This window comes from Aspergillus nidulans, chromosome III (genome assembly GCF_000011425.1).
Source record: "Aspergillus nidulans FGSC A4 chromosome III".
NCBI lineage: Eukaryota > Fungi > Ascomycota > Eurotiomycetes > Eurotiales > Aspergillaceae > Aspergillus > Aspergillus nidulans.
This window is the reverse complement of record NC_066259.1, coordinates 1,067,826-1,082,446: the sequence shown is the minus strand read 5'-3', so window position 1 is coordinate 1,082,446 and position 14,621 is coordinate 1,067,826. Positions and strand designations below refer to the sequence as shown.

At 49.9% G+C, this 14,621-nt stretch overlaps 5 protein-coding genes across 5 annotated transcripts, besides 1 other annotated feature; 3 read left to right on the top strand and 2 right to left on the bottom strand.

Annotated features, from left to right (window-relative positions):
• Positions 1-14,621: part of a sequence feature (contig 1.80 1848..335440(-1)) that runs on past both edges of the window.
• Positions 674-2,690, top strand: ANIA_04759 (guanine nucleotide exchange factor SEC2; the record flags this gene model as incomplete). Its single annotated transcript, XM_657271.2, has 3 exons — positions 674-763; positions 825-1,440; positions 1,497-2,690. Exons 1-3 carry the CDS (start codon positions 756-758, stop codon positions 2,688-2,690), a joined length of 1,818 nt encoding a protein of 605 aa, XP_662363.1. The 5' UTR covers positions 674-755.
• ANIA_04760 (putative pre-mRNA splicing factor) lies at positions 3,609-5,322 on the bottom strand (the record flags this gene model as incomplete). Its single annotated transcript, XM_657272.1, has 3 exons — positions 3,609-5,053; positions 5,120-5,155; positions 5,229-5,322. 3 exons carry the CDS (start codon positions 5,320-5,322, stop codon positions 3,609-3,611), a joined length of 1,575 nt encoding a protein of 524 aa, XP_662364.1.
• Positions 6,139-9,182, top strand: pmt1 (dolichyl-phosphate-mannose-protein mannosyltransferase pmtB; the record flags this gene model as incomplete). Its single annotated transcript, XM_657273.1, has 6 exons — positions 6,139-6,392; positions 6,455-6,744; positions 6,797-7,080; positions 7,139-8,423; positions 8,475-8,602; positions 8,667-9,182. 6 exons carry the CDS (start codon positions 6,139-6,141, stop codon positions 9,180-9,182), a joined length of 2,757 nt encoding a protein of 918 aa, XP_662365.1.
• ANIA_04762 (uncharacterized protein) lies at positions 9,359-10,305 on the bottom strand. Its single transcript, XM_657274.2, has 4 exons — positions 10,103-10,305; positions 9,988-10,031; positions 9,668-9,866; positions 9,359-9,592 (listed from the first exon to the last, which is right to left on the bottom strand). The coding sequence occupies exons 1-4, from the start codon at positions 10,241-10,243 to the stop codon at positions 9,542-9,544; spliced, it is 435 nt and encodes a 144-aa protein (XP_662366.1). The 5' UTR covers positions 10,244-10,305; the 3' UTR covers positions 9,359-9,541.
• Positions 10,551-12,811, top strand: erf2 (palmitoyltransferase ERF2; the record flags this gene model as incomplete). Its single annotated transcript, XM_657275.2, has 4 exons — positions 10,551-10,612; positions 10,739-11,737; positions 11,896-12,012; positions 12,068-12,811. The coding sequence occupies exons 2-4, from the start codon at positions 10,901-10,903 to the stop codon at positions 12,809-12,811; spliced, it is 1,698 nt and encodes a 565-aa protein (XP_662367.1). The 5' UTR covers positions 10,551-10,612; positions 10,739-10,900.

Genomic DNA, 14,621 nt, shown 5'->3' with positions numbered 1-14,621 from the left:
CCGGAAGGCCAGTGATCCCTTGCGCGGTTGCTGAGCTTCCAAGCTAAGGCTGGGGGCTTAGCAGAATCGCCGCTTCACCATGTTTTGCATGATTAGCATACGCATAACATACAGTACAAGTTGGTCATTTAGTCTCGGTAATCATTGGGTGACGTAGGATTACTCAGACTACAAATTAAATACAGTACCAGCTAGTACTCCGTATTTCTCACGTCTACCCATGACGAGGTTGGCAGAACCCTCTTAGAGGCCCCGTCACATGATCAGGTAAAATACCCGCCACTAGTAATGCACCAGACGGGGTGACGAAGCTCCGAGTACGAAGTGCGAGTGCGGGCTTTCCTCCACCACCAGGCATCTCCTGCTAGCCGCCGTGGAAGAGGGGTCTGTTACATCTCCAACTCCTCTTCCTTTCGTCGTTTGCATTCCTTCCTTCAATTAATCTCGTCCCTGGGATCTCCATGAGTGTACCTTCGCTCTCCTGCGCATCCGCTCCTTCCCGGCCCTGACTTCATTCCTTGCTCCCGCGTCAATGCGTCCTATCTGAATCCAATTTGCGCCTCCTCCAGTTACGCGCGGATACGCAATCGCCTTCAGCTCGATATACTGATACAACCTAATCTACAGCCTCACTCCTTTGTCGACTCGATCGTTTCATCAAACGGGCGGACTAAATACCTGCGCATACGTGACGTCTCGATCTGGTCACGCACTACCTTATCTTGCCGATTCACGATCAGATCATTCTCGCCACCATGGCCGAGTGAGTCTTCAACCCTAAGTCGATCGTATTCTTCCATGAAGCTCTACTAATTCGCATGTAGTCTGATCGCCTTCCACTCTTATTATTCGCATCAAGGTTTCCTCTCGCCGTCAAACATGTTACCGCGCCCATCCAGCCACAAACGGTCTCTGTCATCCGGGAATAGGTCGGCTTCGCCTGATAGGCATGTTACGAAGGCCAAGTCCACAAATGATCTTCTCCGTGTTGCCGCAGACCCTCCGGCCACTGTTCGTTCCTCAAGTGAAGGTGGGGACGGCTTCAGCACTTTGAGGGACCCAAGACTTCTGCCCAGTTCTGAATCAACAGAGTCGACTCTATCGTCCTCACATCACCCGGACCTTAATGACGAAGTTGCAACACTTAGTCTAAAACTTGTTCAAGCGATTAACAATCAGACAAAACTCGATGACACTTTGGCCGTTACTCGCCAGGAGTTAGAGCAAGTCCAGGAAAAGGCCCGCGCGTTAGAGTCGGAAAACGAGCAATACTGGCGAGACATTGAAGACGGAGCGCTGGTGAAGAAAGCTGAGGTTGACCAATTGAAGGCTTCTTTGGCAGAAGAAAAGGCTCAGCGTTTATTGGCGGAGAAGGAGAAAAAGGGAATCGAGCAAGAGCTAGAAACACTCACTGCGGCTCTCTTTGAGGAAGCAAACAAGGTGAGCATATACTCGGCCATGGTTCCTTAAAGCTGTTTTTCTAAATCATTCCACAGATGGTTGCTGCTGCCAAGCTCGAGCGCGAGGCTGTGGAGAAGAAGAATGAACAGTTACGTTCTCAGATCAAAGACACAGAGTCGCTTCTCGCTTCGCACCAAGAACAATTAGCCGAATTGAAATCAGTCCTTCAGGTAATGAACATTTCCAAGGACGATCTCGATGGTCGCACAGCAATCTCCACAGCACCACCTTCTCCGGCTGGTCCCTCACAACCTCCCGCCTTCACTAGGAAGAGTATGGAAGCTACAGATATCCCTGGCGATGTTGTCTGCGCCGAGATAGCACCCGGTCCTGCTACAAGTTTTCCTGATCTCATCAAAACTGTATGCCGAACCGACATATTGGCTTACGAGGATTTTCGTGAGCTGTTTACTATATCGAAGAGTTCGAAACCCCCCAGTAGGGCGACCAGCGGATCATATTCGGGCTTAAACGTCATGAGTCTGGCTGGCTTTGGTGGTGCGGGGTTCGGCTCGGGCTCCCCCTCACCGTCAAAATCTCAACCTCATTCCCCGAGTGGGAGTGTTTCTTCGCCTCAACCCCCTAACTCTAGCGTCCCTTTGAAGGATGCACGATTCTACAAGCGTGCACTTGTGGAAGATATCGAACCTACGTTGAGACTCGATGCGGCCCCAGGGATATCCTGGCTGACCAGGCGAAACGTGCTATCTAGTATTTGTGAAGGAAGCCTGGTCGTAGAGCCGGTACCACCAAATGTTCGAAAATACGAATTCCCATGTTCTCTCTGTGGCGAACGGCGGAGTGGCACCGATAATGAGCGCACTCACCGTTTCCGGACATCTGACAGTGAAACAGCACAGCGATACCCATTGTGCGTTCTCTGTTTAGAAAAGGTACGCTCGTGCTGTGAGTTTGCGGGCTACCTCCGTCTCATCCTTGACGGTCATATCCACGCCGAGGAACCTGACGAGTTGCAAGAGGCGTGGGAGGAAACAGTTCGCTTGAGAGAAAGGATGTTCTGGTCAAGGATTGGTGGCGGCATCGTTCCCACATTTGCGCAAACGAGCGCCCCAGAAGAACGATCCGAGGGGCATCAGGCGAGCATAGATTCATTGATTGAAAAGCCTGTGGTACAGATTCAGCCTAGCGATGATATCCAGGACACCGCCATTGGTCAGGAGAAATTGACTGCAACTCCCCGGCCGCTGGCCGCCGATGCCATGACTTGAAGCTCTGCTCAGTTTTGCTCCTTGACACATCACCCATCACTTCCGTATTGACAACACGTCTTTCACTCCATCACGGCTCGTCCTGCTAAAGGCAGTTCCGGAAGAAATATCAGCCTCGCCAGCCGAATAATCAGAAACCACCGCTTCCACTTTTGGAACAGCATCTCGTTGTGACCTCAGTGGTGGTCAGAGCGGGAGATAGTTACGGCAGCACGACGTTCGAGCGCGGGTCGCTCATTGTATGCTCCTTTACCATTTCTTCTATTTCTCACCGATACTTTGTTATGTTGCTGCCTCAATATCTTGCGTCTGCACCTCTACAGCCACTCACGCAACGTTATCTTGTATTACTACTAATATTTCTTTGTCCATTTGATCACTATAGGTGACTTATTCCTAATATCTTGCGCTTGCTCTTTTTATTAGCTTCGTCTTATCTTCATGTTTCTTACCTTTATTTTTATTTTTATTTTTTTTACCCTTTCCTTATCCACTTTAATCAGCTGGCGAATACAACAATGGCGCAATGGGGATGTTTTCTTTGCGTCTACCTTCGGAGGTTGCGCTTGTTATGTTGGTCTTTGTGATATAGACTTGTGATGGCTGCAGAGTCTTATGCATGAGGGGTGTAATCTACGAGGCTGACAGTGTTGTAGCATTGTTTGTGCATACACTTGAATCTGAATGTGATTTTAAGATCTATTTGCTCTCAAGCTACTCTTGGCTACAGTAGTGTTTATAATCATCACGCTCATAGATTATAGGCTGACATAACCTACGAAAAGTAGCGTACGTCTAAGCGCGGAGGTTTGAACCATTTTATACTGCTTTGCAAAAGATTCCCCAAAGCCACGAACTCCAATGAATGACGACAACGCCAGTTTAAGAGAACCCAAGGACGACAAAAAATCGTCCTTATCATTGCTTGTACCTCTCATGAAGATTCCTAATTTGTTCCTCAATATTCATATTTTGAGGGTTCGGCGGTCCTCCCATGGGACCAACCGGACCCGGTTGCTGCTGCATCGGCCCAGCACCGGGGGGCCCTTCAAACGCCATGCGCTTCTTCCTAGCCTCTTCCTCCGGGTTAGGGGCGGATTGAACGGCGGTGGAATCAAAAACGTCGCTGCGTTGGCTGGCGAGGCGCTTAAGATTATTGACCACGTCTGCTGTAGAGAGGTTGGTTGTTGCAGTTCGGGCTTGCGCCTTGGCCTGTTGCTCTCTCCAGCGAGGGTCGAGCATTTCGATACGCATGTGCTGCTGCAATTCGGCTTCGGGAATCTGCTGCTTACAGTTTGGACAGAGTGCCATAGCGCCTGCTGCATTCTGACGGCGTGCTTGCGCACGCGGGACGTAATCGGAGCGGATCCGCATCGGTTGTTGACTGGGGGCTGCTTTGACGGCGGCGGCTTGTTCGCGGGCTTCCATGCGCTCCCGAATGCGCTGTTCTTCTTCCTGAGCTGCAGCAGTTGCGGCAACTGGTGGAGTAGGAATGCCTTGAGGTGGCGGCTGTGGGGAATATACCGGACCAACAGGTTGAGCGAAGGGTTGTGGTTCAGGCTGGGCGGGGTAGGCGTTGTAGTATGTTGGAGTTTCCATGTCGGTTGGCATGGCTTCTTCGATACGGAGAGGGTTCAGCGACATCATTGCTTTCTGCTCCAGTGAGGCGGACTGCAAGTCGTTGAGAGAGGTTGGAGGAGGAAGGTCAACTTGATCATCCGCTTCTGTGAAAAGAACTGTTTCCACAACCACGAAGTCATGCCAATCAATTTGAGCATACTCTATCCGCTCCTTCTCTTCCTCCTCCTCCTTCTTTTGCTTCTGTTGCTCCTGGTATTTGACCCATTCCGCGCGCGCCTTTGCGCGCTCTAAAACGTGGAACCGGTTTTTCACGTTTTGTTCCAACTCCGCAATTCGCTTCTTTTGGGACGTCGCTTCGTCTATTCCTTCTGGTCGAAGAAGAATGGTGTATTGGTCGACCAGTCGCGTGAAAAACTGGTAGAGACTGTGTTGCGGACGGAGGAAATCAAACTGAAAGTTCCGCGCTTCGCGCTGGGAGAGAGCAGTCATGAACGACTTTCCTCGCTTGGCCACAAAGAGGGCTGTGAGCCGTACGACCTCTAGATCTTGCGCGTTTATTATCGGCATTCGTGCTGAAAAGTGAAAGTCTGGAGGTGGTGCAGGTCCTTTGGGTGCTTCAGGTGCTGGAGTTGGGGTCGGCTCGCCTGGGCGGCCAGCAGACACATCAGTCCCTCTCCCCTGCTTGATTTCATTAAGACGCCATTGATAGAACGGTGCATACGGGTCATTCGAGTTCAAGAAGGAGAATTTGGGGTTACTCCGCTCCTTCTCGCGTACACGGTCTAATAGATCAAGAAGTCAGTCACGGCTCCTGAGATATGCGTTAACAGCGGAAAAAAAGTAAATACCTTCAAAAACGGCGCCATTGCGAGCCACATATCCAGCTGTTTTCTCAACAATCGCTACCAAACTCTATTAGCACGCGCATCGAACTGCGAATAGTTGCGCAGAACTAACCTCGAATGTCCTTCGGTGGCAAGACCACTCCCGCGGGGGGTTTGGTAGCGTCGTCGAGGACCGTAGGTGTATTCCCGTTACTCATGGATGCCATATTAATGACACCTTCCGGAGCGTGCGATTGAGGGGAGTGTGTAGGCGTTGTGAGATCTTTGGGTTGGTCCAAGATGTCGAGATTCAGCCTTCTCGACAAAAACGGCTAGCTCAGCCGCGCGGCTAGCTTGCTGCGATCTGACCCCTGATTGGTCTAGCTTGCCGCTTGTACTAGAGAGCTGTAGGCTGCGGCTTCAGCCGCTTTACATAAGCCGTAGAATAGAAATGAAACAGTAGCATCTAGCGGACAGTTTTCGATACTCAAGGCTCCAGTGATGGACAGAATCACATTAATTGCGTCTTATAATTAGTTGCCGAGTTACCGAAGTAGATACAGCAAGCCGTCTGTTTTCGTCGAGGCACTCGTGCGGATCCCCCCCCGGGCTTGTACCTCCGTATGCGACAGACTCCACTGTTCATGTTCTGACTTCAGTCTACTAAGGCGCTACCACACGTGTTAAGTTCATCCGTACCGCTGTCCTTCAACCACTTCAACCCACCCCCGTATTGAGTCCAGCTCAGCCTCGCTCCTCCTCTCTTTTCTTCCTTTCGGTCATGGCGCTGTGTGACTAGTTACGACTGCGCATTCAGTTCTCCTGTCCCTCGTATTGCTCCATTGACCGATTTCTTATTCTCTTAAGCGCTGCGTGGATCTACAGTGGGAGTACTGTCCGGTCTGCAGCTTGAAGTCGCTCGAATCGACCTTTAAATGATTTTTTAATTCCCGATCTCTTGTTTATATTATTGGAATACCCGACGCTCTCTTTTCCCTATCTATCAGATTGATTCGTTTCTCCTTGGGAGTCCTGAAACCAAAATGGCGAAGGACACCCTGGACGTCCGCCCGCCGCGGACCTCTTCTCGCTCCCCCAGTCGCTCTCCCCGGCCAAAGAACCGGAAGAAAGCTACGGCAGTGGCTTCGAGCTACCAATCAGATGGCGTTACAGATAACAATATATTCGATCTCCCAATGTCCGACTACAAGGTTATGGTTCTGGTGACTATAGTAGCCGCCGTGGTGCGGCTGTTTAGGATCTACCAGCCGACTAGCGTTGTCTTTGATGAAGTGCAGTACGTATTGATCAATTCCAGTATACGTACCCCGTCAGGCATTTCTAATTGGCGATGAACAGTTTCGGTGGTTTCGCAACGAAGTACATTAAGGGTCGTTTCTTCATGGACGTTCACCCCCCTCTCGCCAAACTCCTTATTACCCTCGCTGGATGGCTTGCTGGATTCAAGGGCGACTTCGACTTTAAGGAGATTGGAAAGGACTATCTTGAGCCTGGAGTGCCGTATGTGGCAATGCGCATGCTTCCCGCAATCTTAGGAGTCCTCACGGTGCCCATTATGTTCTTGACTCTGAAGGCTACCGGATGTCGTACTAACACTGCTGTGCTGGGAGCCGGTGCCATCCTCTTTGGTATGCCCTCTTTATGGTGGGAACAGAAGGTGCACTTACTGACTTCTGCCAGAAAACGGATTGGTTACGCAATCTCGGTTCATCCTCTTGGATTCTCCCCTGGTGTTTTTCACAGCCCTCACTGCACTGTCTTTCACTTGCTTTACCAATCAGCAGGAATTGGGGCCATCACACGCCTTCCGCGGGCCCTGGTGGTTTTGGCTGGTTGCCACTGGATTCAGTTTGGGTGCCACTTTGAGTGTCAAGTGGGTTGGTCTGTTTACAGTCGCCTGGGTGGGTTCTTTGACTATTCTTCAATTGTGGGTGGTGCTTGGTGATACAAATAATGTTACTCCCGTATGTCAGCCTTTATCCCTGGGACTTCTAGCAATGTTTTTACTAACCCATTAATCAGCGTCTCTGGTTTAAGCATTTCTTCGCCCGAGTGTTCTGCTTGATTGTGATCCCCCTAGCGTTCTATTGCTCTATGTTTGCAATTCACTTCCGGTGCTTGGTCAATCCGGGAGAGGGCGACGGTTTCATGTCCTCCGAGTTTCAGGCTACTCTCAATTCAAAAGGCATGGCAGCCGTTCCCGCAGACGTTGTCTTCGGTTCTCGTCTTAGTATTCGCCACCATAACACGCAAGGCGGATATTTGCACTCTCACAGTCATATGTACCCCACCGGAAGCAAGCAGCAGCAGATCACCCTTTACCCTCATAAAGATGACAATAACCTTTTCATCGCCGAGAACCAGACTCAGCCTCTCGACGCCAATGGAGCAGAAATCCCCGGTCCTTTTGCTTGGGATAATCTCACGACAAACTATATCGAAGATGGTGCAGTCATCAGGCTACACCATTTGATGACCCACCGCAGGGTTCATTCACATAACGAGCGTCCTCCAGTGACTGATGTCGATTGGCAATTCGAAGTCTCGGCATATGGATACGAAGGTTTTCCTGGCGATGCAAACGATTACTGGCGTGTCGAGATTGTCAAATCCTTATCGGATGGCGAAGAGGCGAAGAAGCGATTACGGACTATTCAATCGAAATTTCGACTTGTTCACGTCATGACTGGCTGTGTTTTGTTCTCACATAAAGTCAAACTACCCGATTGGGGTTTCGATCAACAGGAAGTTACATGTGCAAAGGGTGCCTCTTTGCCCAACAGCATCTGGTATATCGAGAGCAACAAGCATCCAATGCTCCCTCCAGATGCAGAGAAGGTCACTTACCGAAATCCTGGCTTCTTCGGCAAATTTTTCGAGCTTCAGAAGGTTATGTGGACCACTAACGCTGGTTTGACTGACTCCCACGCCTGGGATTCTCGTCCTCCGTCATGGCCAACCCTCCTTCGTGGTATCAATTTCTGGGGCCGAGATCACCGTCAGGTTTACCTCTTCGGAAACCCATTCGTCTGGTACTCTTCCACTTTGGCAGTTTTGGTTTACGTGATTTTCAAGGGGATTTCCCTTCTACGCTGGCAGCGTAACTGTGGTGACTACCGTAATCCCGCATTCAAAAGATTTGACTACGAAATTGGTACCTCAGTACTTGGCTGGGGTTTCCACTACTTCCCATTCTACCTTATGGCCCGCCAGCTCTTCTTACACCACTATTTCCCCGCTCTCTATTTTGCTATTCTTGCGCTGGCCCAAGAGTTTGACTTCATCACGAACCGTATCCGCAGCTTGGGTCTGCCCTCTCGACCTGTTATCGGGAAAGCTTTGGCTGGTGTGTTCTTAGGACTCACCATTTTTGCCTTCACCGTTTACTCTCCATTGATCTATGGGAATCCGTGGACTAGGGACGCCTGCAAGCAAGTTAAGCTTCTGAAATCATGGGACTTTGACTGCAACACTTTTTACACCGACGTAAGCACTCCGATTCCCGGTCTCAATGAATAATTTCTACGATGTTGACTAACGATTGCATAAGTTGAATCAATACGTGACTCATTTCAGCAGTGTGAACTCCGCTGTTCCAACAACGGCGGCATCTATTCCCCAGTCGCCTGCACCTGTCAAGGCCGAGCCGAAGCAGGAACAGAAGGAACAAAAGGAAGCCAAGGTGGAGAGTCAGGAACCAAGCATCACATCCAGCAGCATTCCAAAAATTCGAGGAACGCAAGCGCGAGTGGAATATCGTGATCAGCAGGGTAACATCCTTGATGAGGCCGTAGTGGATTCGTTACGAAAGGAGGGCAAGATATCGATTGAGACGAGACATGAGACTCGGACTCGCCTGGAGCATGGTCATCTGGTGGATGTTGTCGATGGCAAGGTTGCTCCGCCTCACCCGGATGTTGAAGGCCAAAACCCCGAAACTCAGGACAAGCCGGAGGAGATTGTGGATGATAGCCCAGCCTCCGCAGCTGATGCAGGAAGCTCGGTGGGAGAACCAAATTCTCCTGAGCCAAAGCCAGCTAGTGAAGGCAACGAGGCGACCCGTTAAAGCGATAATATGTCGGTCTGTTGAACTACCTGCCATAGTCTATTCTCTCTCTTCAGATTTCCTTGTTTTTACTCTATCCGTCCGACAAAACTGCCTTCTATGTACTTTTTCGACAATAATACATTTTGATCTAACGAAAAGTATGGCACTGTACATGGTTACTGTGATTTCACTATCCCTAATTGCTGGTATAATTGCTGGTATAAAGTAACAAAGGACAGCTCCATTTGAATCACAAAACTAACTATGCACACACTCTTGATCAGAGAGTCGCAATCCCCCGGAACTAGTCTTCACAGCAATCTTAATGTACAGCAATCAACATTGAGTCATATCCAGCTCAAATACACTGACACTATCTAAAAGTCATACTCTTCCTTGCCGTACTTGTTGAAGCGCTCGTGGAGATCCTATAAATGTGAATGTCAGTCGAAATGCCGATAGTATCATTCGAATTTAGGGGAGAATTGAATAATGGTTCATACCACAGGCAGAGTAACGTTAGGAACGATGACAGTGTTCAGAGCACTGGGAGCGTTCCTGAGAGGCTGGCTCTTGTCACCACCGGGGTGGTACTGGTACTTGTAGATCTTGCCGTCGTCGTCACGCTCCCAGGGCATAGAGCTGTCGGGAATACGGACGTTGCTCTCGGATGTGACGGAGGTGGGCTTCTTGCCAAAGTACCTATCAAGAGAAGCTATCAACAAAGATTCTTGAGTCTCATATTGCCGTATTCAAACAATTGAGTTCGTGAGAAATTGTTTTCGTCATCTCCTAAAGATCCCGAGCATGGCATGACACTTACCAGCCGGCAATCAGGAAAGCACCAGACATGACACCGAGCAGGACCTATTTCTAATTAGACACGCATGCTTTAAATATTGGATTCAATTGGGTTTCGTCGGGCTGGAAGTCCGTACGTAGAGCTCGGGATCACGCTTGGGAGCCTTGTCGAGGGTTGATTCCTCCATCTTCGAGCTGTAGGCGCGGCGCACGGGAGCGCGGAAAAGAGCCTGGCGGGCAAAGGCCCGGCGAGAGGCCATAGCAGCAATTGAAGACATCGTGGTGGGTGAAATGGGCGGAGGCGCGGTGGCTGCGAGAACGGGGGGAGGAAACAATTAATGGAGAAGTGGGAGACTTGAGTCGGGTCGGACGATTGACGGCACGATCATCAGGTCGCATCTGGTTGGTGGACGCTTGGCAATTTGAGCTTAGTCATCAGTGACCTAGCACTGATGTTGATCCAACTGTCTTGTCCCCTAGGGTGTCCGTGCTGCTGCTACTGCTCGCTTTTCAACACTTAACCCTCTTTACCTGGTCACATAGATATCCTTCTCTACGCTTTCTAGCGGCATGGTTAGGATGTGGGTGGCGTTATACTAAACGTGCTGCTCAGCTTCTGCGAGTAGTTTTCGACTTCCATTTGCAAGGTATGTGGCTGATCACCCAAAGGGGTGAGACAGGGGCAGAAACAGATGCGCCTGTCTCCTTATCTAGGAATGCGCGGCTGGTAGAATTTACTATGCAAATGCTAACTATATTTTGATGGGCTCTAGGTCACTTACACTCTTTTTTGTCCATTGCTAGTGGATTGCTTTTCTTGTCGCTCCTTAAACTCCCTGAGCTTCGCCGAATCTTGCCTGAAATCGAAGCCACCGCAACATGATATTTTGTGATAACATCTAGCCACACATCGTTCCTAATATCATCTGGCAGCAATGGCGTTCCAATTCAGCAATAATCCGGAGAGCAATGAGACCACCAACAATCCGGCGCCGCATGTTTTAGGGCTTCCGCGCCCTCCGTCTGTCGGCGGCATTTCGTCACGAGTTACGGATATGTCGGAGGATGGGGATCAGTCGCAAACAAATACCATGTCATCACATGTACCGCACCGGCATTCCGTATCACGAAGAGGACCTCCACCGGCAAGGAGTTCCATTGCGTCTACCAGCCAAATAACGAACCGACCCGGAAGTTCCGCGAGCAGGTTAAGCCGCACCCATATTCCATCGCTAGCTGCGTCGGGCTTCTTCCGGCCCATGTCATCGCAACGTCTGCAAGCACATCGTGGACGTCCTGCAACAAATCACACAGTCTCAACAGAGGATTGGGGTGATCAAATGAACCAGAACAGGCGGAGTCTGATTTCAAACAGCACGTTTCCGAACTCCCTCTCAGCCGCCGATCAGGAGGTTCCCCCGTCGCGTGGCACAGAATTCACCGACCCTATTATCCCTGATCGGATTCATTCGAACGCTAGCCCTACCGCGAATACGACGACAGTGAGAAGTGAAAGTGCGAATTTGATACGCGACAGAGAACGGCCCCCGCACCTCAATCTAAAAGTGGACTACAAAGGCACGAACGAAAACGAGACGCCTGAAAGATCACCCCTTTCGTTCCTTTCGCTGCAGAACAGGAACGCGCCTGCAGATAATCGGGATAGCCGAGCGCATGCACGGTTATCGTCTGCTGACTCGTCTCCGCAATCAATTGAAAAGAAGCCCGAGTTGGCGAAGAGTCGCAACAAGGGCAGGAATTACGAATATTTTGTTGGAAATACTATATTCCTGGGGAGGAGGGAGATTCCAGAATTCTAGAGACAAACCGGTCAATATCGCAACCGGGCTCCTCGTGCTTGTGCCAACTGGCCTATTCTTTGGTTTCTCGTATGTATGCGTGGTCCAAACATATGACTTGTCGCTAACAGCCGTCTAGGGGTCCTTGGCTATGGCACAACATCTCTCCAGCTATTCCGGTTCTCTTTGCCTATGTCTTCTACCTATGCTTCTCCTCATTTATACATGCGTCAGTGGTTGATCCCGGGGTAAGCGATGACCATTATCATCCGTCCTGTAATTACCCTCACTCATCGTCTTCAGGTCATTCCGCGCAATCTGCATCAGATGCCTCCTGTCGATCCCTCTCAGGATCCTCTCGCCATAGGGCCACCGACGAACGACTGGGTAATGGTGAAGCTTGCAACCTCTGATGTTGCTGCCATGGACGTTCCCGTCAAATACTGCAAGACGTGCTCTATTTGGCGCCCTCCGCGGTGCTACCATTGTCGCGTCTGCGATAACTGCATTGAGACCCTGGACCACCATTGTGTCTGGTTGAACAACTGTGTCGGCCGCCGAAACTATCGATACTTCTTCGCTTTCGTCAGCACTTCCACTCTACTTGCCCTCTTCTTACTCGGTGCTAGCCTAGCGCACATTCTGGTGTACCGGTCACGTGAAGGTATCAGCTTCAGCGACGCCATTGATAAGTGGAGGGTACCTTTCGCTATGGTCATTTACGGAGCTCTAGCAGCGCCTTATCCGGCGTCATTGTGGGCGTACCATCTCTTCCTGGTGGGCCGCGGCGAAACCACCCGTGAGTACCTTAATTCGCATAAGTTCGCCAAAGCCGATCGCCATCGTCCTTTTACGCAAGGAAACGTGATCCGAAACTGGATCGCTGTTTTTGGTCGACCCCGACCGCCAACCTACATGCAATTTAAAGAATATTACCAAGAAGGAGACCAGCGACTGAGCACGGTGAAACGGAGATTCCTCCCGCGCAATACAGAACCTCAGAACGACATCGAAATGCAGCATGTGCCTCCTCCTAACTCAGCCTGAGCTCGCTTGCTCTTTCCTTCTTATGTTCCTTTGATACTCTCATTGACGATTTCCTTGCACATCTTGACTACCCTGCACTTTGTCTCGGAATTACAGATCTCTCTCTTTCCGCGTGTAACTCTCTTTCAATTTTCTCCTTCTCTTGTGCTGTTGATATATTGATGAACTGGGTTGCATTTGTACTATGTAGCTAGATACCAGCGGGTTTCGCATCTTGGGATTTTTATTATTTTATTTAAGGGTGGCAGGTCGCAATACTTAACGGAATCTCACTAGGTAATTCTATGGCAGCTATTGCTTTCCCAATTTCTCGAGGAATATGTTAGGGTGGTAAGATTCCTTTCAGCCTAAACATTGTGTAATATATCATGTCAGCTTGGGCGCCACCATATCTTCTCCGCTGGTGCTCTTGGATACTTAGAATAGTAATCATGGTAGGACTGGCTGTATAACTCACCTACCATCTCAATGTACTTATCCTACCAAAACCCCCAACCATGCTGGTGGTACCGATTCAGTATAGTAACCAGGAACAGAACTACAGCCAATGAGGCTTGATCTAAAGTGTGTGGGGACGCCATCCCTGCCGATTGCGGGACCGTAAACTAGACTAGAGTTGATTAGGGCAAGCGCCAATCTTCCGATCCATAACATGAACAACTCCGTAGTCGGTAGGACGATAGAGATTTTAAGCCTGTATACATACTTGTTACTAGAGCTTTGGATCGAACTGATATGCGAGCGAATCATAATGGGGCTTAATTACTGAATGTAGCGACGATGATATCCACAGGCAATGTCGTCCGGTCGTCCTCGTTGGGATGCCTTATACTACTATGCTTCCAATGGCCGACATAGCATTTGGTAAAGGTGACTTAGACAAGAAACCAGCAGGGACTAGTAAGCATTACTATGCGGCTCTCTGCCGCGGATTGGTTGCGGATGATGGTATCGTCAAGCGCCTGGTGATCGTGGAGCCAGATAGGCGAGATAACTGATAGAAGATAACCAAGGCCGATTAAGAGACGAGGACTGGTTGAAAAAGAACGAGAAAGAGAACTTGCTAAAGAGAGATCCGGTGCGGTATCTTAGCCATTAAGACTCTTATCATACCGATGTTGCGCGGCAAACTCGCTGCTTTATACGAATCCAATTGAGGCTCCATGAAGTGATACCCAAGGCTGAGCCGAAACTCGAAAGCCTGCAAGATAGGTAGCGTTTGTTTGAGAGTTGATATAAGTTCGTTGTTATAATTCAATACCCATTCGGTGGTTCCTGCCTGCAGGTGACCCTGGTTGAAGGCTCGCTATCAAGGAGTCACTGAATTTCGAGGTACACCACCTGGTGACGATTTACCAATTGCGCCAAAATAGTTGACATTGCTGCACATTAATGAAACCCGTGGTTTCACAAGAGATATTGATATTTCCTGACGCCTGACTGGACAATGTATCATATGGCGTGCTCGTCTTGTTCTTTCGCAATCCTGAATCGAGGACAGGAATGAGGCATATCAGCCTGATTTAGCTCTATTCGAGTTATGCTTCGTAGGCATTTGTAGTCTCGCAAGGCCAAGTAATCCGTGACTGCGGAGTACTCGAACTGTGGCAGGTAAGGACGGTGTGTATAGAGCACCGGCAGTGCAACAGGCTGAAGGAAGGGGCAAGGCGCTATAGATGGCTGCGTTCCCGGCACATCAGCGGTGCAGCAAGACGGTTGTGAACAAGCCGGGAACAAACAGTAAAGACTTGAAGGCCTTCGCGAAACGAACGAGTCATGGTGAGGGATTTGTTGACGGGCAGCTTGGGGC

Coding starts and splice junctions, on each gene's coding strand:
- ANIA_04762 (XM_657274.2), bottom strand. CDS start 10,243: ATGTCTTCAATTGCTGCTATGGCCTCTCGCCGGGCCTTTGCCCGCCAG. Junction 10,032..10,102: donor AGCGTGATCCCGAGCTCTAC/GTACGGACTTCC, acceptor AATTAGAAATAG/GTCCTGCTCGGTGTCATGTC. Junction 9,867..9,987: donor GCTTTCCTGATTGCCGGCTG/GTAAGTGTCATG, acceptor TTCTCTTGATAG/GTACTTTGGCAAGAAGCCCA.